The 25,593-nt window shown below is 35.8% G+C and overlaps 1 protein-coding gene across 1 annotated transcript in view; it reads right to left on the bottom strand.

Annotated features, from left to right (window-relative positions):
• The window catches only part of EYS (eyes shut homolog), a 1,667,443-nt gene that overhangs the window by 1,550,664 nt on the left and 91,186 nt on the right, over window positions 1-25,593 (bottom strand). Inside the window, exons 3-5 of the mRNA XM_060030409.1 lie at window positions 15,597-15,790; window positions 14,545-14,672; window positions 5,175-5,289 (exon numbers count right to left, since the gene is read on the bottom strand). Coding sequence (XP_059886392.1) covers window positions 5,175-5,289; window positions 14,545-14,672; window positions 15,597-15,790 — 437 coding nt within the window. The remainder of the gene's footprint in view (window positions 1-5,174; window positions 5,290-14,544; window positions 14,673-15,596; window positions 15,791-25,593) is intronic.

Below are 25,593 nucleotides of genomic sequence, written 5' to 3'. Positions count from 1 at the left end.
TATTAATATTGAGAATGTAATTGACATTGTGAAAGTGCTTGATTAGAAATTCTTCATTACAATTTCAATGAGAAAGTTTACCATCTTTATGCCATTTCAATTAGAAAGAAATTGAATTGAAAATAGAGACATTTAACCCATGATGAAGAGCATGGCTTAGAATGAATAAGGTTCTGACCTATGGGCTTTTTTACCCCTAATATTGTCCAGCCTGTTGCATTTAATATAAACTTCTTAATCTTAAAGTCATTACAGGATATGCCTTATTCTTCATATTACTTCAATTAAATGAATAATCAAAAGACATAATTTTCTGATTATAATTTTAGTCTAATCTCATTAATTGGAGTAAACCACTGTCAAATTATTGGTTTATTTCATTTTAGCCTATATACACATCTGTATAATACAAATATCATCCAGACTCCACTGGCCATCAAAACTCCGATCAATCTTGGTCTTTCCTTACATCCGGGATTAACTCGGAGCCTCTCTGTGAATCCTCAAACCCTATTCTCCACACTTCTCTCTGGTTCCCTGTTTCTCTGTCTCTGTGTGTATTAATTTGTCCCTGGACCACGCAGGTCACAGACCTCAGAAACTTCATGTTTCCATAAAAGTAATTCAAATATACCAGGGAAATCTCATGTTTATTAAAATTTATAAAGTCCTAAATGATTATGGAGATGGAAGACATCAGATGCTACATCATCTTGTACCATCTGACTCACTCCCTCCCCTGAATGTTATGCGGCCTGATATACAACCTCTTCAGTTGTCTGAGCACTCTGGGAGGATGACTGCTGTAGGAAGAGAACTGCCATGACTGTTGACCTTTCCCACAACCCAGAAAGTTCATAAACAACATCTTATTTTGTTATGAGCAGCAGTTAATATCATATATATATATATATATATATATATATAAAACTAAACTGTAGTTAGACTAATACAGCCAATTTTTACTAAACATTCTGATTTGAGTATTTTCCAAAAATCATGATACACTTCAAAAGTATAGACTAAATTGGATGTATGTTCTATTATCTGGGTACATTATAATTTTTAGCTATTTTTTGCTTAATTTGATTACTTTGATTCTAAAATAAGTAACAATATAGTGAATATTTCCTACATGTTTGATGTAATCTTGTTTTCTTCAGGTATTTCTAGATTTTGAATGATTATGGATTGAAAACCTTGGGTACATTCTACTAAATTGCCATGCATTGGGTTGATATCAAGTCCTATTTTCCCTGTATACATGTGAGAACGCTGTCTCATTCTTCCATGTGGTATGGAAAGGACACCAAGGATCCCGAACAAAAGTCTTTTGACCTTTCTTGGACTTGGAGAGAGAAAGCAGGGCTAGGGGTGGAGAAGTAGTAAGTTGGTGTGCAGAAGAATCCTCAACCACGGCCCCTCCATGAGGAGGTCTCCCTGGAGGCTCCTGGAACTGTCCCAGCTGAGGCCCTTGCACCACACAAAGAAACAGGCTTGGACTGGGAATAGAATGCATGTGAGCCGGGCTGAGGGGGGTTGGGGCATGGCTGAGTGTCGACTGCAACTCTTTCCAGGCACCTGTGGAGTACTGGCTGGGCACCCAGTCCAATGTGGGCCACTTCCCCCACGAGGCCTGCCCGGGCAATGCCTCCTAATTTTCTAGGGTTGAGGGTGAAAGGTCACACATAAGATTTTGGCCTAGAGCTAGACTCTGCATGTCTCCTTAAGGTCCGTCAATATTCCCCTATATATTTTTCATACATATGTTAATATATATACACAAGATATTTTTAAGTATATACAGCATTATAATTTTTGTATTTTCTTCATGAATTGAAATTATGCTATTAAAAATCATCATAAATTTCTTATTTTATGCCTTAAAGTCTAGTTTACATTAAATTAATATAGGCATCACCAATTTATTTTATTGATATAACACTGATATATCTTTTTCCATCATTTTATTTCAGTAAAGACATTATATTTCGATTGTCTCATGTAAACAATAAACATCTGGATTATATTTATTTTTAGTGAAAATTCAGTTTGATAATCTTGGCATATGGTTGCCATTTTTCTATGTTTTGATGAGCAGAAGCTTTAAACTTGTCCAATCAATTGGTTTTGTGTCCTTTGCTCAGTGAAAGGCCATGAGGAGTAGCCTTTGTTTTTCTGCTTGTTTTTCTTCCCTAGGAGCTTAATAATTTTATCATTTATTCTTAGACAAACTCACTGGTTAATTTTATATTTTTTAATTTATAGATTTTTAATAAACGGTCATGAGATATGTACATCGAACCCTCTTACTGCTATTTTTTCTGTCTTTATATTTTATTTCATTTACTTACTTTTTTAGACTGGTAAGGAAAAGAAGGAAAAAAATCTGAGTTGTCTAGTCCTATGTCAAATTAATTAAGCTTATAATCACAAACTCTCCCCCTAAGAAAACTCCCAGGCCAGATGCTTCAGTGGTGAAATCCATCAAATATTTGAATAAGAAATAGTCCATTATACACAAAATGTTACAAGTAATAGAGGGGGAGGGAACAAATCTTCACTTTTTTTTTTTTTTTTCGGTACGCGGGTCTCTCACTGTTGTGGCATCCCCCGTTGCGGAGCACAGGCTCCAGACGCGCAGGCTCAGTAGCCATGGCTCACGGGCCCAGCTGCTCTGCAGCATGTGGGATCTTCCCGGACCGGGGCAGGAACCCGTGTCCCCTGCATCAGCAAGTGGACTCTCAACCAGTGCCCCACCAGGGAAGCCCTCCACTCATTTTTATGAGGCTACATTAACCCTGATGCTAAAATCTGATAAAGACACTATGAGAAAATAAAAGTACAGTCTTATTATTTTAATAGTTATATATTATATACTATTTATTATTTAAAATTTAAGCATTCTTTATTAATATATGAATACAAGTATTTTAGTAATAAGTTGAATACAGAAATAGATAAAATGTCTCAAGGCCAAGAAAAAGTTTTCTTAAGGATGCAATATTTACTCAGAATTCTAAATCAGTTACTATATTTCACCATATTAACACACTACAAAAGAAAAATGATATGATCTGCTAACTACATTCAGACATTCCGAATAAGCAATTGACAAACCTCACCAACCCTTCATGATCAAACTCAGTAAATTAGGAATCAAAGGGAACTTCTTCAATCTGATAGAGGCTATCTCCAAATATCTAAGGGCACAAGTGAAAGTCTGATTGCTTTCCCCCTAAAATTGGCAAATGTATGCACAGTTCTGTTCACCTGTTATTAGAAATTCTTATCAATATAATAAAATATGTAAAAGAAATAAAATATAAAGATAAGAAAAATAGCTGTAAGGGGTTTGATATACATATCTCATGGCTGTTCATTAAAAATCTATAAGTTACAAGAAAATAGAACTAACCAGGCCAATAGCATTCCTCTCTTGCTAATATTTTATCTAATGGAAGTCATTAAACTTAAATTAGAATTACCAACAAACAAAAAAAGAAAGAAAGCAGAGTCTGCAAGGTGATGAAAAGTTCAGTTAAATTTCTTAAAAGAAAAATTCAAATTGGAGTTAGAGTCAATAACATACAGGTAATTGTTGAGGCGCTATCAAAGGTGAGACCTCCCAGGGAAAATCGGCAGTGGAGGAAGAAAAACATAAACATAAATGTCAGAGATAAATACTCAGAGACTATCCTGAAACAAAACAGGAACCAAAACCAAAACATAAACAGGATAATATAAAATAAATTAAAACCAAAATGGGAGAGGCATTTCAACTAGACATTTTGCTACTCAGGAAAGGGTAGGTACATTGTAAAGGAAAAAGAAATGGTAATACATCCCTTATATTAAACACAGATATATGTAGTGCTTGCAAGTATGAGTTCTGGAGTCGGAGTACTTTCCAATATGCCTCATCCCCATCAACAGATGTGAACTTGTGGACATATTCAAAAGCTCAGTAGACATTTTATTTTTCTATAAAATGCGATGAGATTTATGTGAAGATCAAATGAGGTAATAACCATTATGATACACTATAATGCCAAATGTATTATAGGTGCTAGAGGTTATGTTCTTATACTATGTATTCTTGTACGGTAACATTATTATATTTTAGGATGTTTGCAAAAGTACACATATATATTTTTCCATGGTCCATTCCATAAGCTGGATTCACATTTTTTTCAAAACATTTTATTAAAATATTTTACAACCCAGAAAAGTAGAGAAAATAATAAAATGAACAGCATGATCTTACCATCCTTATTTGCTAAAAGTTAATTAAAAACAAATAAAGCATTACAGATACATTGGAAGTCCCATCTGCCCCATTTCACTCCCTAACCTATATCCCTATAAGTGTCTTTCTAGTAAAGCCAGTGTGTGTAAATAACCCTCATGTAAATGTTTACTCTTCTGCTATAGACTATGCAATCATAGTAAATATGGATTTGCTTGTATTTCAAAATTTTAATTAATCATTATCATAATTTACATATATAATTTTCAATAATATTTTAAAATTCAACATTATACTTTGATATTTATAAATATTAATACATGTTCACTATTTTAATCATTCTTTATAATCTCATGGTATGACTGTGCCAGGATAAATTGACCCATTTTCCTATCCATAGGCCTTGGGTTGATTCCGATTTGGAGTGAAAATTTTTGTACACATCTCTTTCAGTACAAACGTAATTGTTTCTCCAATAGACCTACCTAAAAATGGAACTTCTGAGTTGTAGGATATGCCTTACCATGTGTAACATACATACTCTGTTTTTGTAAAGTCATTTCAAAAACTACCCCCACAAATAATATATTTTATGCCCTAATAACTACCAGACAAATTGTATTTCCCACCTGGCTCAAGAGCTGAAGGCATTAGTAACTATGGCTTTATATATACAGACACATATAACCAGTACTCAATTAGTTATATACTTATTTTATAATAAATACACTGACTAGAACACTTAATAATGCTCTCTTATAAGTTAAAAACCTCTAGTACTAAACCTTATATAACTCATATTTAAATATACAGAAAATGATATATTTAGCTGGCTTATATTGATAAAAGCATTTGAAATAGGGACTGACAGAAGCTGTTGCATTTTGAGGTGCTAAGTTACTTTGCCACAAACTAAATTACTTACTCTGAATCTTCCGATTACATTGAAACACCATCCTTCATTCAGACAGTTGATGGTGAAAAGTCTGCAGCGGTCAATTACTTTCTCACAGTTTTTTCCAGTAAATCCTGGAATACAACTGTAAATGCATCACTGTAAGTAAAAGAACTTGCAATTTAAATATTTTCACAGAAGTCTATTAACAGGCTGTCCAAAATAATAATGCTTTGTTTAAATTACATACAACATTTATTATCACATTATGTTTTCAATCATTGATTTTGTCCATGCATACTTGTGTTCTTTTTGTTTGTTTGTTTGTTTGCGTTCAGCCTGGGATCAGTTTATTTTATTTATTTATTTATTTTTACATCTTTATTGGAGTATAATTGCTTTACAATGGTGTGTTAGTTTCTGCTTTATAACAAAGTGAATCAGTTATATGTATACCTGTGTTCCCATATCTCTTCCCTCTTGCGTCTCCCTCCCTCCCACCCTCCCTATCCCACCCCTCTAGGTGTTCACAAAGCACCAAGCTGATCTCCCTGTGCTATGGGGCTGCTTCCCACTAGCTATCTATTTTACGTTTGGTAATGTATATATGTCCATTCCACTCTCTCGCTTTGTCACAGCTTACCCTTCCCCCTCCCCATATCCTCAAGTCCATTCTCTAGTAGGTCTGTGACTTTATTCCTGTCTTACCCCTAGGTTCTTCACGACATTTTTTTTTTCTTAGATTCCATATATATGTGTTAGCATACGGTATTTGTCTTTTTCTTTCTGACTTACTTCACTCTGTATGACAGACTCTAGGTCCATCCACCTCATTACAAATAGCTCAATTTCGTTTCTTTTTATGGCTGAGTAATATTCCATTGTATATATGTGCCACATCTTCTTTATCCATTCATCCGATCATGGACACTTAGGTTGTTTCCATCTCTGGGCTATTGTAAATAGAGCTGCAATGAACATTTTGGTACATGACTCTTTTTGAACTTTGGTTTTCTCAGGGTATATGCCCAGTAGTGGGATTCCTGGGTCATATGGTAGTTCTATTTGTAGTTTATTAAGGAACCTCCATACCTCTATGGAGAACAGTATGGACATACTTGTGTTCTTTACAAAGTAGAAGTTTTATTTGTTTAGAGGGAATGTGAATAAACTACATCTTCATTGAATGGTCTTAATATTACTTTTTGGAGATGTAAGAGTAAAGTCAACTTTGGCCTAAATGGATATTTAACAATAAAATATAGGTTTTAGAAAACTATTGGAATAAATGAAAGCATTATTGAAATGTGAAGAAAAATGGCAAGTGATGTTTCTAATGTCTAGTAGAGCCATTCTATACTGATGATATGCTCTCAGGAGTTAACAACGACACAGGAATTTTAGACATATTGTAAAGAATTACAGTGGACAGTGTATGGTCATAGCTGGGCCAAATATAAGGTTTTGTTTGTTTCTTTGTTAGTTGTCATAGTTACCTTTTTTATAAAGCAATCAGGCTTTTTGAGTGTAATCTAAGTGCCTGATATCAAGCTTTGGATTGCCATGGCATCCATTGTCACACATCCACCTGGAATAAACATATTGCCAGCTGTGTGATGCCTACTCAGGCCTAGACAAGAAGCCTGGCCTCACGTACCCTGGAGCTCCCCTTTTAGAGACCCCTGAGTGACCCAGGTAACTGGCCTCTTGAGTGACCCCACCTTCACACCTTACCCTTCCTGTTCCCTGATTCTCACTGTTAGGGTTTAAATTCACCAATAACGAGTGACCCCACCCTCAACCCCAGTAAGGCAGAGAGTCCCAGGTTCTCCTCTCTCTCTCTGTGTGTCCTTCTCTCTTCCCCCCTTGTCACAGGGCTATCGGTGCTGGTGCCCTTTACCCTCCAGGCCCTGTGAGTATTATCAGGACTTTTCTTTTAAGTTCCCTGATGGTTGCTGCTGAGGTGCGTCTTGCGGTCATGATAAGGCCCACAAGGGCCACCCTAGCCAGAACATTGGTTCTCTTTGGGGAAATGTCCTTGGGGGCTGCCACAGGTAGTGCAAACCAAGTGAGGGTCCCGGGCATTCCTAGCCAATGGCATCACTATCTAAAGACTGAGACAGACAGGAAATCAATCTGGATTCCAGTCCACTGCAGTGCATTAGCTGCAATCAATAAGGTGCTAAAGAACACACAGTGGTGTTCAGGCTTTCTTTGCCTTCACTCTCATTGATTCATGAGAAATATTCCAGTCTTTTAACTCACATTTAGTAAACTTCTGTTATCAAGTGAATTGGGCATCAAATCAAATGATAATATGTCTCTCTAAAGTACACACTAGAGGATTATGACCAAAAATTATACTTGTTAAAATGAAGTTGTTACAAGCTGAGTTAATAATAAAATGAATTGTACCATATAGTCATTATTTTAAATTTATTAAGTACACTGTATAATTTCATAAAAGAACCAAAGACCACATTGACACAGTCCAACGAAAATAGCATCAGTAAAACACTTCAGTAATTCACCTTTCCTGCTGTTTGAGGCTCAGCTTTGCAAACTCACCTCGAGAATTAAATCATACCTTCATTCATCAGGAATAACCATGCATTTTTTTAAAGATCTACAATGTGCCAGCCACTAGGTTAATTATTTTCACAAATTTATTATTTTCTAATTCAATTTTTATAATTCTTGTGTGATATTGATTATTACCACTATGATATAAATGAGGAAATATATTCAAAAAAGTTAAGTCAGTTGCTTTGGGCATATGACTAGTTTTAGAGCTGTTATTAAAGTATGATTTAAATTTAAATGTATTGTACTCTTCTACTCCACTGATGAAACCTGTGAAGCTATGCTTACTTTGCTTCTTTTATCCTGAGGAACTAACCAGAGATCCAGAAATCATTCCAAGTACCATTTAGTTATGAAAGGTATCATGTTTACCTTTTCCTAATCGGGATGTGGATGGCAGAAAGAGGGAAGCAACAAAATATCCTGAAATTGTGATGAGTTATGGCTATCATGTTTTAATTTTCCTTTTAAGTGGGAATGAATTAAATTGGACAAGACTAGCTATCAATATACTCACTTGAGAAAACCGAAATTCAAAAAGAGTCATGTACCAAAATGTTCATTGCAGCTCTATTTACAATAGCCCGGAGATGGAAACAACCTAAGTGCCCATCATCGGATGAATGGATAAAGAAGATGTGGCACATATATACAATGGAATATTACTCAGCCATAAAAAGAAACGAAATTGAGCTATTTGTAATGAGGTGGATAGACCTAGAGTCTGTCATACACAGTGAAGTAAGTCAGAAAAAAAAAAGACAAATACAGTATGCTAACACATATATATGGAATTTAAGAAAAAAAAAAATGTCATGAAGAACCTAGGAGTAAGGCAGGAATAAAGACGCAGACCTCCTAGAGAACGGACTTGAGGTTATGGGGAGGGGGAAGGGTGAGCTGTGATGGGGCGAGAGAGAGTCATGGACATATACACACTAACAAACGTAGTAAGGTAGATAGCTAGTGGGAAGCAGCCACATGGCACAGGGATATTGGCTCGGTGCTTTGTGACAGCCTGGAGGGGTGGGATAGGGAGGGTGGGAGGGAGGGAGACGCAAGAAGGAAGAGATATGGGAACATATGTATATGTATAACTGATTCACTTTGTTATAAAGCAGAAACTAACACACCATTGTAAAGTAATTATACCCCAATAAAGATGTTAAAAATATATATATATACTCACTTGTATTTGTATTATTCTGGAGTATGGTTTTAAAAGATGAGAGCCAGGGCTATGAATTAAATGAAGAACTAATATTCAGTCATTAATGAGACCAGGTTGACAGACTGCTAGATGAAGATTAGGCAACAGAATCTCTGAGAAAGATGTTTCTAAACAATCCAGGGCTTACTGATCATGAAAAATTGGCCCAAAATGTTAGCACTATCATTACAAACCAAGAAGGAAGCCCCAAAACACCATATGTGACCCTTGACCCAGGGAAGTTTACCCCAAAGGCAGAGGAAAGCTGTTGAGTTTCAGGTAATCAACCATCATGTGCCTCCACTACCCCCACCCCCATGGCTTGAAATCTAAGAGAAACTCCAGAATCTCATTCACAAGTTATGACATCCTCATAACTCAGTCTGAGGTCAGGGAAATAAAACACTTAAATAGCATTCTTAAATACATGATACGATGATCAGAGAGTGCAAACATTTAAATCAAGGTTTGTAGGGTGTGCAGTTACAGTTCATGATGAATAATAAGACATGACCATGGGGAATGGGTCAAGATTAGATGGAGGAGGAAAAAAATTATAAAATAACCATCAAAGGATTTAAGCAATCAGGTAGGTTGATTCCCAAGATGGATGCTGAAGTCATCAAGAAAGATGACAATAGTTGTAGAGAAAAGGACACAAGCCAGATGCTAGAGCCATAGTCGGGGATGGACAGGACCTGAGAGAAGAGGAGATGCTTGAAAGGAGCCTGGGGACAGAGAAAAAGAGTTAGGGAGAGAATGATCTATGGAATAGCTATGTGCTAAAAATAGACAGGCTTTTGAGGGGAAAGAAAACTGGTGTGGATACGGCAACAATGGCAAGGCTACCTACACTGTTCCTCAACAGACGTATGCAGGTTGTGGGTGAATGGATAGAGCCACCAAAGAAGACTCCAGGTTTCAGCCAGAAAAAAGAAAGGAAGGTATATAAAGAGAGTGCGGTGTTGCAGAATTTGCTGCTGACAAATGAGATCCCAAGGGCACAGCAGAGAATATTGGATATTGAAGTGTTAGAGGCTGTACAGAGCAGTGTGGGGCTAAGATCGATTTGATCAAGTATGAGCTGGAAGACTTGGAGGTTACAGGATACTAATTCAACCTTTATGTATATAGCTCTGTAGTAACTTCTGTCATTATGTTTTGTTAGTTATTATTCACAGGGAAATTAATAGGTTCAGGACTAAGAGAAGAAATTATACATATATTCTCAAAATGAAGCACATAGGGGGCCAAATTTAAGGATGACTTCTGTCAACTATAACAGTCCCTGAAAATATAAAATTATATGAATAAAGCAGAAGGTCCTCTTGATGAAGAAATGTAAACAATGTCCCAGATATCTTCAGTTGGAATAGAGTTTATAACCATAATCTGAAATTTTAATACTGTGGTTAAACTTTAACAAACTTTTTTACCATGTTAAATTTCAAAATTCAGAATGATTTATTCAAAAAGAAAGCTTAGCCTTATAAATATGGCTATTGATTTCAAGGAAAGAAAAATGTAGCAACCTAGCTTTTGAGATAATTAACTCCAAGAGATTGAGGTTTCCTGTTAGTTAGGAATTATTGGGTGACCAAGTTCCTCATCCAAATGTGTGATTGCTATTTTTAAAAGGATTTTTCAAAATTAATGTGAAAATATAAATTTATTATTTGTTGAAAGGAAATATGTTGACCTATATATGTCTGTGTTACGATGGTCTATTTCAAAGTCACAGTGCATGCTTAATTAGGTTTACTTGTGACAGACACTGAAAACCCTAACCCCACCATGGCTGATGTGGAGAGACATCATACAGACTAATGAAATGCTGAAACTGATGTGGGAAAAAAAAAAAAGTATGTTAATACACTGAATTGACACTTAAGCAGCTCAAGCTATAAATGCAACTCTGAGTAGCAAACAGGAAAAAAAAAAAAAAAAACAAGCTGAGAGAATAAAATAGAACATTATTATCCCATGAAATATCTTAGAATTTGAGTGGAGAAAATAAAAAGTTTAGAAAGCAAAAACATGTATATATAACATAATTTCTGATTTTTTAAAGCCATAGTACTTATTATTATCTAGTTTATGGTGTCTTTTACAAAGATAACTCTCAATAAATATTTTTTAAACAATTGATTTTCAGGTTCGAAAAAAAAAATTGATGTAAGAGAAAGACACTAGCTGGTTGCATTACTCTCTATTTCCTGATTCGTGTTTCTTCATTTTATTCTGAATATTCAGAAGGCAATCATCTTTACATTAGACAATATTAGAGTCACTGCATTCAGTAAATATTAAAATAGCTAAGTGTGTGTGTCTCTGCGTGTGTACTTGTGTTTGTGTGTGATTGTGTGATTGTTTGTGATGACAGTATCAGAACAGTGTGTCCTGATACTCTTCAAAGCCCTCGTGTGGTCTGGTGGGACATGCACTCCCATCCCTGTTGTGTAGTGGAGAATGTAGAGTACTGCTCTCTCCAGTTGTGATGCCCTGCCCTCCAGTGCCCTGCGCCTTCAGCCCCCAGCCTCCAGGAGAGAGCTAATCAGGACCTGGAAGGCCTCACTGGAGCTGTGCCGGGCAGTGCCCTGAACATCACCTCTCACATAGGGAAAGGGGGCCCCAGAGACTGCAGCTTCAACATTGCCTTTGAAGGAGCTTCCAGGCTATCCACTGAGCTCCTGACAAGCCCTCACACCCCTAACTCCTTGCCAACACTCTCAATTGCCCCACTAGGATCTAACTTCAAGGCCATCAAGGTGAACCACTTATCACCATTTACCATGGACATCTCAAGAAGCCAGAGGATTTTCAGGAGGTAATTTTATTTCCTCTCTCATCTGATCATAGTAATTTAGACCTAGTCCATACGTTCAAGTAGAGAAACTGATAGCATTATCACCTTTCTGTTCTCCCCTCTTCATTTTACTCCTTTCCAACCCCACAATTTTTTCCCCAGATTCATAATAAAAAAAAGTAAAAGCTTGGGTTGAGATGTGTGGATGAAGTAGGCCAAAAGGTGTAGGAGGATGTTCTGCATTGGTGCTGTTTGAACTCAGATCAGCATCTCTGGAGAATTTTGTAGAAATGCACATTTGCAATCCCCACCCCAGACTGACTGAATTGGAAACTCTAGGAGAAGGGAAAAATGATCTGTGTTTTAAACAGCCCTTCAGGAGTTTCTAATGCAGCTAAAGTCTGGTACAGCTAGTGTGAGAATCACTGTTCCAGAAACACATACCTTCTAATATAACAATGCACAGATAAATTTTTAACTAAAGGCACTTAAGTCAAAGGGTGTTTGATTTTCTCATTATTTTCAGTGATTCTCTTAATCTCCTTTGAGAAAAGAAAAGTCGCTTTCAAGACTATTTTTTTCATTGTTTCAACTTCATGTTTTATTAGTTTATATTGATCATATGACCTTTACTTCATGTGAGTCAAAGCTAGCAACTTTTTTGCACTGTCATTGGTGAGTTTGTGGATGGGAGAATCTGGGGGCTGGAAACTGTTTTGTGTTCCCCACGTTCTTACTGATTTCTGAAGCTTGGGTTTTCACTCATCATTCAAATTAGTCTGTGTTATTTCTGCCCTTTGAATAAGTTTTATTTTTATTCTCCTGTCACTTTTCTTATCTTTCACCCTCTTTTAATCGGTAGTCTAATTTAATCAATAGAGGAGACAATGTTTTTAATTAAGTAGATTCAAGATGAGTGAGCACAATGTATATTGTGCTCAATGTAAATTTTTAAAGAATGTGGGCAATCTCAACAATTAGAATGCATACAGTGGCTCATAATAATTTCACGAGTAAGTTTACTTCAAAGTTGTTACAACTAGTTACCTATTTGACATATTTCATCCATCCTAGGGAAACCTAACGTGAATTTCTATAACTTTCATCCTATCTAAAACATGCTTTACAAAGCATTCAAGATCAAACTCCATCATTTTAAAATTAAATATATTAATTAATAATATAACAGTAAACTGAGTGATGGTAACAATGTCTCTAGTTATCTAGTTTTCCCTTTGATGATAAAATATAAAACAAAGCCTTCTAGACAACTAGAATAATGTTAATAATAAAAACCAATAAAAGCATCATACTTGATAAAAAATATACATATATGAATGCATATTTACCTATATTTATATAATGCTATCCATATTTTTAAAGCTGACCGCTTTTCTAAGTAGACTCACAAATATACTAGTCCTATAAGCCTCAGAACTAGAAATTATAAATTAAAAAGCCAATATTGTTAAAATATTGGCTTACCTCGATTTATAGGTAAGCTAATATAAGATTGAATGCATCCACAGATTTGACTTGATGGGTTGGATGTTCTAAGGTCTTTATATATTGAGGTTTCTCTCCATTCACTTTAGAAAATGTCAAATTTTAAAAACTTAATATGTTTTTTAACTTTGCATTTAGATTCTTTGAAATGGATGAAAATAATGTCCACTGTACATCTGTAATGCACATGCATCTGTGATATACGTGCAGGGTTTTTTTCAGTGTGCTTTTAAGGTTTTCCTGTACCACAGTTTTTATTTTTTTATTTTTTTTAATTATTTTTTTTTATTCAAACAGAAAGTCACAAAAATTATAATCATCCTCATCAGTTTACTCAGTCCCTACCACAGCTTTTAATGTTCTGCTTTTATGGATATTCTAAAAGTTCTGAGCTTGTTTACTGCCCTTCAATAATGCCTAACAGAACTTTCTTTAAGCAGATAAAAGTCTAGCAAGATAAAAGTCAAGCAAGTGTGAAGAGAACAAATTACACTTCTTGATGGTGTGAGAAATTAACTATAAAGCTATTTAAAATGGTCTAAAGTGATAGGCCCAGATAACTAATTCGCTTCTGTCATTTACAAATCGGTAATTTTTAGCAAGTCTTTATTTAAATAAGACACTGTTTCCTAAAACTTTGCCTAAAGATCCTAAAGGAAAACTCTCAGCTGAGGTCTGTGAATTGCAGGAAGAGACAATGGGTCTATACTTTCAAACAATAATAGCAACGATGTGTGTGTACAGTAGAAATAATACTGTGGGCACTTACATTATCTCTTCCTTCTAGACCTTCAAATATTATCCAGCTATCCTAAACATCTTCATTACAAAACAAAGTAGATGTTTTAAGATGGTATGCCCAAATTATGATTAAGAATTGTTCCAGGGCTTCCCTGGTGGCGCAGTGGTTGAGAGTCCACCTGTCGATGCAGGGGACACGAGGTCGTGCCCTGGTCCGGGAAGATCCCACATGCCGCGGAGTGGCTGGGCCTGTGAGCCATGGCCGCTGAGCCTGCGAGTCCGGAGCCTGTGCTCCACAATGGGAGAGGCCCACGTTATCACAAAAAAAAAAAAAAAAAAAAAAAAAAAAGAATTGCTCCAATATTTATTTAAAACCAATGCTACAACATTTAAACATTTCATAGAAAAAGCATTAAGATTTTTCTACTTTAACTGGAAATAAAATATTATAAGCCATTAAAGTTTTTTAAGCTTAAAACAGAACATTGTTTTATTTTTGTCCACAGGATTTAAAATTTATATATTTTTGTTTAAAAATAGGAAGTTAATTATACCTGCAATGATAATCTTTCTCATATTTCATACTTGTGGCATTAATCTTGCAAGGAAAAGACTCCAGTGGTGTTTGAAGTTGCTTACAATGCTTGACTGTACATATTGGTGAAAACATGCACATGATATCCTAGAAAAGATTAAAAAGTATTTTTTACAAAACAAATCTGTATATCTCAAAGATAATGAAAGGATTCTTACATGGGGAGAAATGGAAATTATTTTCATAAGCAGGTAGTAGAAGTTCTCACTCAGTGCAACAATGTGGAAGATTCTATTTTCCAAAACGTCCCAACATTGTTTCCCATGTCACACACTCTTCCTACTACCTTATTTCAACGTCCCCCTAATTGAGAATTGGGGCCATATTTACCCCCTTGAGTGTAAGCAAGCTGTGACTATGGGGAAAGGATGCTCTGTGACTTTAAAGGCTAGGTTTAAAAAGGACATACAGAGTCTAGTTATCTGGGAATGCTTGGAACCCAGCCACCATGCTGTGAGGACACACAAGCCACACAGAATAGTTTTATTTAGGATATGGCTGATAGTTCCAGTTGAGGATGTGGTTGACAACCAGCATTGACCCCTGGACATGTGAGTGAGGAAATCTTTAAGGTATGAATATTAATTCATATTATGAATGAATCTTACCAAAATGAAAGATTGTCATTTGTGGGAACTACTAAATTATTTCCTATTCTTATTTATTTAACTATTAAATAAAATGTTAAAATGCAATAATATAAAATAATCAAATAATAAAGAAAATATTTTTAAATAACTAAAAATGAAAAGTTTACAACATTATATTGTTCATAAAGGAGAGTTCTGTCAGAATAACAAAAATTAAAATTGAAGAGTAGTTTTGAGATTGGGGTTTCTATTTAAAATGGGAACAGGGAAAATAAGCAAGTTAAATACATTTTCTGATGTTCCTGAGTTTGAAAATTGCAATATGTTAATTAGAAGTTTAATTATTTGTACTTTTCAAACAGCTTAGTAATGGTAAAATATATTTTAAAACCACTCCCTTGTATGTTAGATTCAGACTTACCGTTGGAATATCAATGCAGTCAGTAACATTCTGACATGGTTTTGGTGAACACTCATTGACATAGGTTTCACAGCTTTGATTGAGATATCCTTCTTTGCATTCCAAAATGTAAGCTGAGCTTTTATTTTGACTAATTTCTCCTTTCCAACAAGACTGAGAAACAAAATGTTCCACTGACTCCTCACAGAATGGACCTTAAAAGATGAAACACACACAGAAAGAAAATATGAACATAGGCATGTACAAAAACTTGGTATAGAAAAAGTCTCTAGAGTTCATGAAATCTTCTTAAACATGTTTATCATGGTATAATTTACACGTCATAGAATTCACCCACTGCGAATCTATAAATCAATAATTTTTGCAAGTGTATATAGCTATTGGACCGTCAGCACTACCTTGTTTCAGCACATCTCCATTACCAAAAAAGGGCTTTTTTATGGTCACTCTTTGTCCCCAAATCCAGCCTCAGGCAACCATTAATCTTTCTGTCTCTACAGATTTGCTTTTTCTGGGCATTTCATATAAATGGAATGGTACAATATATTGTCTTTTGTGATTGGCTTCTTTCCTTAGAATAAAATATTTGAGAATTTTTCATGCATGTATCACTATTTTTACTCTTTATTGCCAAACAGCAATTCAAAATATATATAATATTTTGTTTATTCATTCACAAGTTGGTAAACATTTTGGTTGTTTCTACTTTTTAACATTTTTATTGAGATGTAATTGACACATAACATTCTTAGTCTCAGGTGTACAGCATAATGATTCAATGTATGTATATATTGTGAGATCATCATCACAATAAGTCTAGTTAACATTCATAACCACACACAGTTACTGTTTGTTTTATTTTTTCTCATGATGAGAACTTTTAAGACCTACTCTCTTAGCAACTAACTTTTATGAGCAATTAATTCACTCACAAGTATTTGGGTGGATATATACTTTAGTAGCTCTTGCACAGATTCCTGACAGAGAAATTGCTGAGGTGTAAATTTATTTGTAACTTTTTTTTTTTTTTTTTTTTTTTTTTTGGTACGCTGGCCTCTCACTGTTGTGGTCTCTCCCATTGCGGAGCACAGGCTCCGGACGCGCAGGCCCAGTGGCCGTGGCTCACGGGCCCAGCCGCTCCGCGGCATGTGGGATCTTCCCAGACCGCGGCACGACCCCGTGTCCCCTGCATCGGCAGGCGGACTCTCAACCACTGCGCCACCAGGGTAGCCCTATGTGTAACTTTATAAGAAACTGCCAAACTGTTTTGCAAGGTAGCTGTGCCATTTTTCATTCACACCATCAATCTGTGAGAGTTCCTGTTTCTCACATTCTTGCCAACATTTAATATTGTCCATTTTCTTTATTATAGCTCTTCTAGTGGTTGTGAAATAGTATCTCAATTCAATTTGCATTCTCATAAGAATAAAGATTTTGAGTAACTTCTCATGTTTATTAACCATTTGTATGTCTTCCTTAATGAAATTTACCTTCATATATAGAGAATATTTTAAATTGTGTTATTTATTTTCTTATTATTGAGTAGTGAGTGTTCTTTTCATATTCTGAATACAATTCTGTTATGATATATGTGACTTGCAAATATTTTTTTCCTTGTGTTGCCTTGACTTTTCATTTTCTCAGTTAGTGACTTTTGGATAGGAAAAGTTTTTATTTAATTAAGTCTAAATTATCAAATCTGTTTTTCACTTTATTAAGTCCAACTTGTAAATTTTATATATCATGGCTTTGTTATAATATCTAAAAAGTCTGTCTAACCAATAGTATAAAGATTTTCTCTTATGATTTATTAGACATTATCATCAATTTAGCTCATAATTTAGATCTATGATCCCTTTGATTTTTTGCATGATGTGAGATAAGGATATGTTATTTCATATATATGAATAACATGTTGTTTTATATATGTATAATTTTTTACATGTTGATATATAATTGTCCAGGCAACATTTTTTTGAGAAGACTGTTCTTTTTCTATTTAGTTGCCTTTTTCACTACTGTGGAAAAACAAGTGATCATAAACATGAGTTCACTTCTGGACTCTCAATTCCTTCTCATAAGCCTATATACTTATCCATATGCAATAATACACTGCCTGGATCAATGCAGATTGATAGTAAGTTTTGAAATTTGGCAGTCATCAAACTTTTTCCTTTTTTAAAAAATTTTCAGTCCTTATAAAGTTTTGTATAAGCTAGTCAATTTCTTCAGAAAAACCTCCTGGAATATTGACAGGGATTTCAATGAATCAATAGGTTAAACTGGGAAGAATTACCATCTCAAAAATATGGCGTTCCACTCAATGAATATGCAATACCTCTCCATTTGTTTAGATATTCTTTCATCTCTCTCCCAATGTTGTATAGTTTTCAGTTAAAGTCTTTCATTTAATTAATTAAATTTATACCTAAGCATTTTATCCTTTTGATACTATTATAAAGGGAAATGTTTTCTAATTTAATTTTTGAAATTTTGTTGCTAGTATATCAAAATACAATTAACTTTTGCATTTTATCTTGTATCCTGAAAGCTTTATAAACTCAGTCACAAGCCTGGTAGTTCTTTTTTTGCATTTCTTAGTATTTTCTACATAAGATATTATGACATCTGTTAATAAAGGTAGTTTTACTTCTTCCTTTTCAATCCGTATGTTTTTCGATCTATTTTCTCCCTATCCAAGTCTGCAACAACCTGTAAAACATTGACTAGATAGTGAAAGTGGATATCTCTGTGCTGTTCTCGTACTTAGGGGAAAATCTGCCAGCACCACTTCATTAGGGTGATATTAACTGGACAATTGTCATAGATGCTTTTTATCAGGTCGACAGAGCTTTGTTCTTTTTCTAAGCTGTTTTAGAGTTTTTGTAATGATTGTGTGTTGGATTTTGTCAAATGGTTTTTGTCCTGGTTTTATGTGGTTTTGTCCTTCATTCTAGTAACATTAATTTATTTTTAGATGTTAAACCAATCTTGCATTCTTGGAGAAAATTCTACTTTTTTAGAGTACAAAAACATGCTTTTTGTGTTTCTGGATTTGTTGTGCTCATATTTTGTTGGGGATTTTCAATGTATATTCATAAGTGGTTCTCTTACTTGTTTTTTTGCCTGGTTTTGGTATAAAGGTAATATTGGCCTCATAAGAGTGTGTTCAAAAGTCTCCCCTTTACTTCTATTTTTTGAACATTTCATAAGGATTATGATTAAATATTTGGCAAGTCTGCATCAACTATCTGTTTCTTCTTGAGACAATTTTAGTAATTTGTGTCTTTCCAGAAATTTGTCCATTTCATTTAAATAGTCTAATTTCTTGGCATAATGGAGTCCATGGTATTTCCTTATAATCCTTTTAATTTTGAATGATCATTATTTATGTCCCCACTTTAAATTCTGGTTTTGTTAATTTGTGTCTTCCTTGTTTATTTCTTGGTCAGTCCAACTAAAGATATGTCAGTTTTCTTTTACTCAAAAACCAATGTTTTGTTTCATCAGTTTTTCTTATCCATTTTAACAATTTTTCCCTAATCTTACCACTTCCTTTCTTTTGTGTGTTTTGGGTTCAGTTTCTCTTTTTTCTCTAGTTATTTAAGGTAGAAGCTTAGAATATTGATTTAAGACCTTTTCCTTTTCTAATGTAGGAATTTAGAATGATAAAATTACCTGTAAACCTTGTTTTAACTACATTTCATAAATTTTGGTATGCTGTGTATGTTTGTATTCAATTGTAATGTTTTCTTTGACTCAGGTTATTTTAGAAATTTGTTTAATTTCCAAATATTTGAAGTTTTCTCAGAATTTTTCTGCTGTCAATTTCTCATTTAATTCTGTTACATTTGAAGAGTGTGTTATCATATAATTTTAATTCCTTCAGGTTTATTGAGGCTGGTTTTGTGGCCATGATCATCTGTTTATATAATGTCTATGAACAGCAGAGCTGAGTACTCAAATACTTGGCACTGGATGCAATGTGAGAGTGGGCACTTCCTGAAAGTCTGTGCCCTAAGAAAGGCACTTGCCTGCCTCTAGTCCCCACCCTGAGATCATGCGAAAAGAACGAATAAAGTACTGATGTTGAGGTCCAAGTCTGGTAGTTCCACTGCAGCTTCCATGAGACTGGAATCAATGTCTGTTTCATTGCTGAGCTGAGGTGTTTGTCGGATTCTGTTTAGCACATTTCCATTAGGCACCTCCTACTGGGTATAAAAAAGTACCCATGGTACTGGCCTGACATCCTTGCCATATCTGTTAAATCCTGGATTTCAAAAGCACAATTTACTCTTTTACTCCTTGTTGGGTAATGAATAGGTTTTTGGACAATTCATACTTGCTCGGGAGAGTTGAAAAGGGAAATATTTGACTTCCTACTAAAAATGGCACACCTGGCCTCCAGAAATTATCTACTGAAGTTAAAAAAAAAAAAATATTTGTACTTCAAGTTCATAAACCTTGTCAACCAATCAGTATATGACCGAAGGCCAACAGTATACAACAGGTTCGTTAAAAAATCTTTATATAAAACTCATTCATTATTATGTGAACAAGAGCATCAAGAAACATTTAGCTACAGAGAATTAAGTTACTTAGCAAGAGAATACAAACCAAAAAAAAAAAAAGAAACAAAAACAAAACACTTAGAAGAAGATATGCTGTTAATTGATTTGAAGTTTGAATCATGTACCAAATTCTAAAATATAAAGGCATAATAGCAGTTTAAAATGTTGAGTGACCACACCACTGGTATTATGATATTAAAATAACTCAACTTCTATTTTGAGCACATGAAGAAGAATGAACATGCATTTCTCAGTGGTGTGATATATTAACATATTATTCTATCAAATATTTGTAAGAAATAACATTTAATTATATTTAAGACATCAGTGTTAATTGGCTCCATGGTAAGAAACTAGCTGAATGACCCTACCTCATATTTAGGTAATGCTTGGCATTTCCATAGCACTTATATCCATACAATTTGATAAAATCCTTAAAGACAAACTTGGAATTTATAAAAGGCCATTATTATCCAGTTTTATAGTTGAATTTTTTTAAGTAAAAAACTAATTTTGCTAGAGGTTGAGCAACTTGCAACATGTCACACAGTTGGTTAATTAATGGCAGATTAATAATAAAAATATGTGAATTCCACCTAACCCCATTATAATTCACCACAACACATGCCCACTAGATCAGTTCTGTAAAAAAGGGTAGAAGACTCATATATTACTTCATTATTAGCATTAGTCCAATATCCCCATTCTAGGATACATCATATGTAAAATATAAAAAGACATAAAAATAAATAAAATCTTACTTTGGCTTCTTGTACAAACAAACAAAATTTTCCCAATTTATAAATATATCTCTGTGGAGATTTGTAGTGGCAGTTTACAAGGTAATCCACAGGATAAAGTAGTGAACAGTGAAATGTGCATTTTTCAGCACTTATTTTGAAATAATTCACATAAAGTTGCAAAGATAGTACCAAGAAGTCTTGGGTACAGATACATCTTATAGAACTATAATATAGTATCAAAACTAGCAAATCAACATTAGTACAATGTGTGGATATGGTTCTATGTCATTTATCACATGTGTAGATTCAGGTAACCACCACCTCCTTCAAGGTACAGAACTATTTCATCACCACAAAGATTTCCCTTATGCTGCACCTTCATATTCTCACTAGCCCCTATTTGCCCTGCTATTTTTAGCTACTGGCAACCATTAATTTTTTCTCCATCTCTACAGTTTTGTCATTTCAATCATATTATGTAAGTAGAGCCATACAACATGTGACTTTTTGAAATTAGCTTTTATTTTTCCACTTATAATGCCCTTCATAGACTCTTAGTTCTATGGACTTAGCTTTCCCATTGGAAATTTAAAACAAACACTTATACAAAGTTGGTGTGAAGTAGCAGAGGATGAGGGCACACAACCAAAGTGGGCAGAAGTGACCCACGAGATGCTGAGGAAGTACCCAGCAGCCAGATTGCCAGCTGACATCTCGCTAAAGACAGCCACAATTTTTGGAACTATGTGGTGAAGACAGTAAAGTTCATCTGTTATTCCAAAGACTTCGAAGCCATCTTTATATGCCATACATGTTCTAGCCAATGAAATCCTAATAGAAATTCTGGGTGTTCAGTCCAGGTCAAAGCCTTTCCATCTCTCATCCTTTTTGCTCTAGCCACTTGGAAGCCACATATTCCATTTGGTGACTCTAAAATATTCCAGACACTTGGATTCCTAAGTCAATACTTGGGAAAGGTCTACCCTGCAGAGGCAACGGATTTCCAATGACTTGTCATGAGAAAATCATTGGGTTAAGGTGTATTTGTTGAGTTAATGTAATCTAGCCTAATATGACAACTACAGAATATTTTACCAAAACTGAGATTTTGCAATTATGGGAACTTAAAACTTCTGGTATTTGTTTAATGAGTGGTGGGCAGCAAGGAAATGTGAAAGGCTGAAAAGGTGATGACCAACGTTACAAAGTATCACCTGACGTAATTTGAGAGGACTTGAAATGCCTGCTTATTCAACAGCTATAGAAGAAGTTGGAAAACACAAACTTAGTAGAATGATTCAGTTGCTATTAACTGCTTTTGATAAGATAATAAATGAAATAAATACACTAGAGACAATCTGCGCACAAATAAAAGAATGAAAATATTGGGGAGCAATATTAAGAATAAAAATGAACTATGACTATTTGTGGGCACGGTTTGGTACAGCCTAGAGGAATATATTGGTTCTATTTCTTCAATGTATTAAAGTGTTTGCATGAGTCCCTATGTGAAATTAACCCCCTTTATAGCAAAATATGGAGCATTAAAAAAAAAACCTGTTCAATGTAAAAAGAATTACTGAAGGGTAAATGCAAAAGTGGGTGATGCATCTTTTCATTTTAGACTTAGCAAAATACATATACAGTCATGTACATATAACACACATAACACAAATAATTTAAACTAAGACATTAAGCAGCAATCTTATTAAATCAATCTAAGTAAATTTTACTTTAATGGAGATCATAATGGGGTTTCTATAAAGCAAACTATCTCCACCATCCTAATAAGGTGCATATATCCATATAAATCACAATAAATAGAAGATCATTTTAGATTGCAATGTTTTATCATTATTTCAGTAAGTTCTTTTGGTCAGTCCTCTTATGAAATGTCAAAAGTTTCTAAAGCAATTCTGTATAAAATAATGCACAGCAGTTAGTTGAACGTTTTAGTCATGCAAATTCATTTTAGTCTACTTTCATGTAAGAACAAAGCTATTATGCTCTATGGATAGGCAAGAAAACTGAAGAAAGACAGCTAACTTGTTGACTCCTGTTTATTACAGCTTTAAGACTTTGTCAAGATGAAGAACTGCTTCAAAATAAGAAAGGATAATTGATGCAAATATTTAATATTCATACATGTTAAAAGTCATTGTGTAAAAGCTTGATATTTAGGTGTTTCAGATAAATGAAAATAACTATTTAAGTTATTAAGTTTATGCATGTTTTAACAAATACCATTTAAGTACTCTTACTCTCATATTATTAATTCAGTTTCAACCATGCATGGCATGAAATTTTAACAGTTAAACATATTAATTTTAAGTTCCTAAAGTGTGGCTCTCACTACACTGCTGTTCTACTCAGATTCCCAGGATTGAACCCACAACTTATTGCAAGGAGCTGAACACTTAATATTTTACTTTACAGCAAATATATGCATTATTTTTGACTAAAAAGCCAGACAGTACTTATTTTAGACTTTGAGGGTCATAACATCTCTTGAACCACTGAATTCTGCTCTTGTATCATGGAAGCAGCTATAGACTACATGCAAATGCCTGAGAATGACTGTGCTCTTTTGCTTTAATTTCTTTGATAAAAATGGACAGTTCTGGGCTCGGAGAGAGGGAAGATGGCGGAAGAGTAAGACACGGAGATCACCTTCCTCCCCACAGATACATCAGAAACACATCTACACGTGGAACAACTCCTGCAGAACACCTACTTAATGCTGGCAGAAGACCTCAGACCTCCCAAAAGGCAAGAAAGTCCCCACGTACCTGGGTAGGGCAAAAGAAAAAGAATAAACAGAGACAAAAGAATAGGAATGGGACCTGCACCAGTGGGAGGGAGCCGTGAAGTAGGAAACGTTTCCACACCCTAGAAGCCCCTTCGCGGGCGGAGACTGCGGGTGGCGGAGGGGGAAAGCTTCAGGGTCGCGGAGGAGAGCACAGCAACAGGGGTGCGGGGCAAAGCGGAGAGACTCCCGCACAGAGGATCAGTGCCGACAGGCACTCACAAGCCCGAGAGGCTTGTCTGCTCACCCGCCGGGGCAAGCGGGGCTGGGAGCTCAGGCTCAGGCTTCGGTAAGAGTGCAGGGAGAGGACCGGGGTTGGAGGCGTGAACACAGCCTCAAGGGGTTAGTGCCATTGACTGGCCGGGAGGGAGTCCGGGGAAAAGTCTGGAGCTGTCGAAGGGGCAAGAGACTTTTTCTTCCCCTTTTGTTTCCTGGTGCGCTGAGGAGAGGGGATTAAGAGCGCTGCTTAAAGGAGCTCCAGAGATGGGCGCGAGCCGCAGCTAAAAGCGCGGACCCCAGAGAAGGGCAAGAGACGCTAGGGCTGCTGCTACCGCCACCAAGAAGCCTGTGTGCGAGCACAGGTCACTATCCACACTTGCATTCTGGGGAGCCTGTGCAGCCCGCCACTGCCAGGGTCCCGGGATACAGGGACAACTTCCCCGGGAGAACGGACGTTGCGCCTCAGGCTGGTGCAACGTCACAATGGCCTCTGCCACCGCAGGCTCACCCAGCATCCGTACCCCTCCCTCCCCCCTGCCTGAGTGATCCAGAGTCCCCAAATCAGCGGCTCCTTTAACCCCATCCTGTCTGAGCGAAGAACAGACGCCCTCTGGCGACCTACCCGCAGAGGCGGGGCCACATCCAAAGCTGAACCCCAGGAGCTGTTCGAACACAGAAGAGAAAGGGAAATCACTCCCAACAGCCTCAGGAGCAGCGACTTAAATTTCCGCAATCAACTTGATGTACCCTGCATCTGTGGAATACCTGAGTAGACAATGAATCATCCCAAATTGAGGAGGTGGACTTTGACAGCAAGATTTATTATTTTTCCCCTTTTCCTCTTTTTGTGAGTGTGTATGTGTATGCTTCTGTGTGAGATTTTGTCTGTATAGCTTTGCTTTCACCATTTGTCGTAGAGTTCTATCCGTCCGGTTTTTTTTCATTTTACTTAAATTTTTTTTTCTTAATAATTTTTATTTTAATAATTTTATTTTATTTTACCTTACTTCATTTTATTTTATTTTATCCTCTTTCTTTCTTTCTTTCTTTCTTTCTTTCTTTCTTTCTTTCTTTCTTTCTTTCTACTTTTTCTCCCTTTTATTCTGAGCCATGTGGATGAAAGGCTCTTGGTGCTGCAGCCAGCAGTCAGTGCTGTGCCTCTGAGGTGGGAGAGCCAACTTCAGGACACTGGTTCACAAGAGACCTCCCAGCTCAACATAATATTAAATGGGGAAAATCTCCCAGAGAGCTCCATCTCAACACCAACACCCAGCTTCACTCAACAACCAGCAAGCTACAGTACTGGACACCCTATGGCAAACAACTAGCAAGACAGGAACACAACCCCACCCATTAGCAGAGAGGCTGCCTAAAATCATAATAAGTCCACAAACACCCCAAAACACACCACAAGACGTGGACCTGCCCACCAGAAAGACAAGATCCAGGCTCATCCACCAGAACACAGGCACTAGACTCCTCCACCAGGAAGCCTACACAACGTACTGAATCAGCTTTAGCCCCTGGGGACAGACACCAAAAACAACAGGAACTACGAACTTGCAGTGTGCAAAAAGGAGACCCCAAACACAGTAAGATAAGCAAAATGAGAAGGCAGAAAAATACACAGCAGATGAAGGAGCAAGATAAAAACCCAC

This window comes from Delphinus delphis, chromosome 14 (assembly GCF_949987515.2).
Source record: "Delphinus delphis chromosome 14, mDelDel1.2, whole genome shotgun sequence".
NCBI lineage: Eukaryota > Metazoa > Chordata > Mammalia > Artiodactyla > Delphinidae > Delphinus > Delphinus delphis.
The sequence above is the reverse complement of the archived record's forward strand: the minus strand, read 5'-3'. Positions and strand labels throughout refer to the sequence as shown.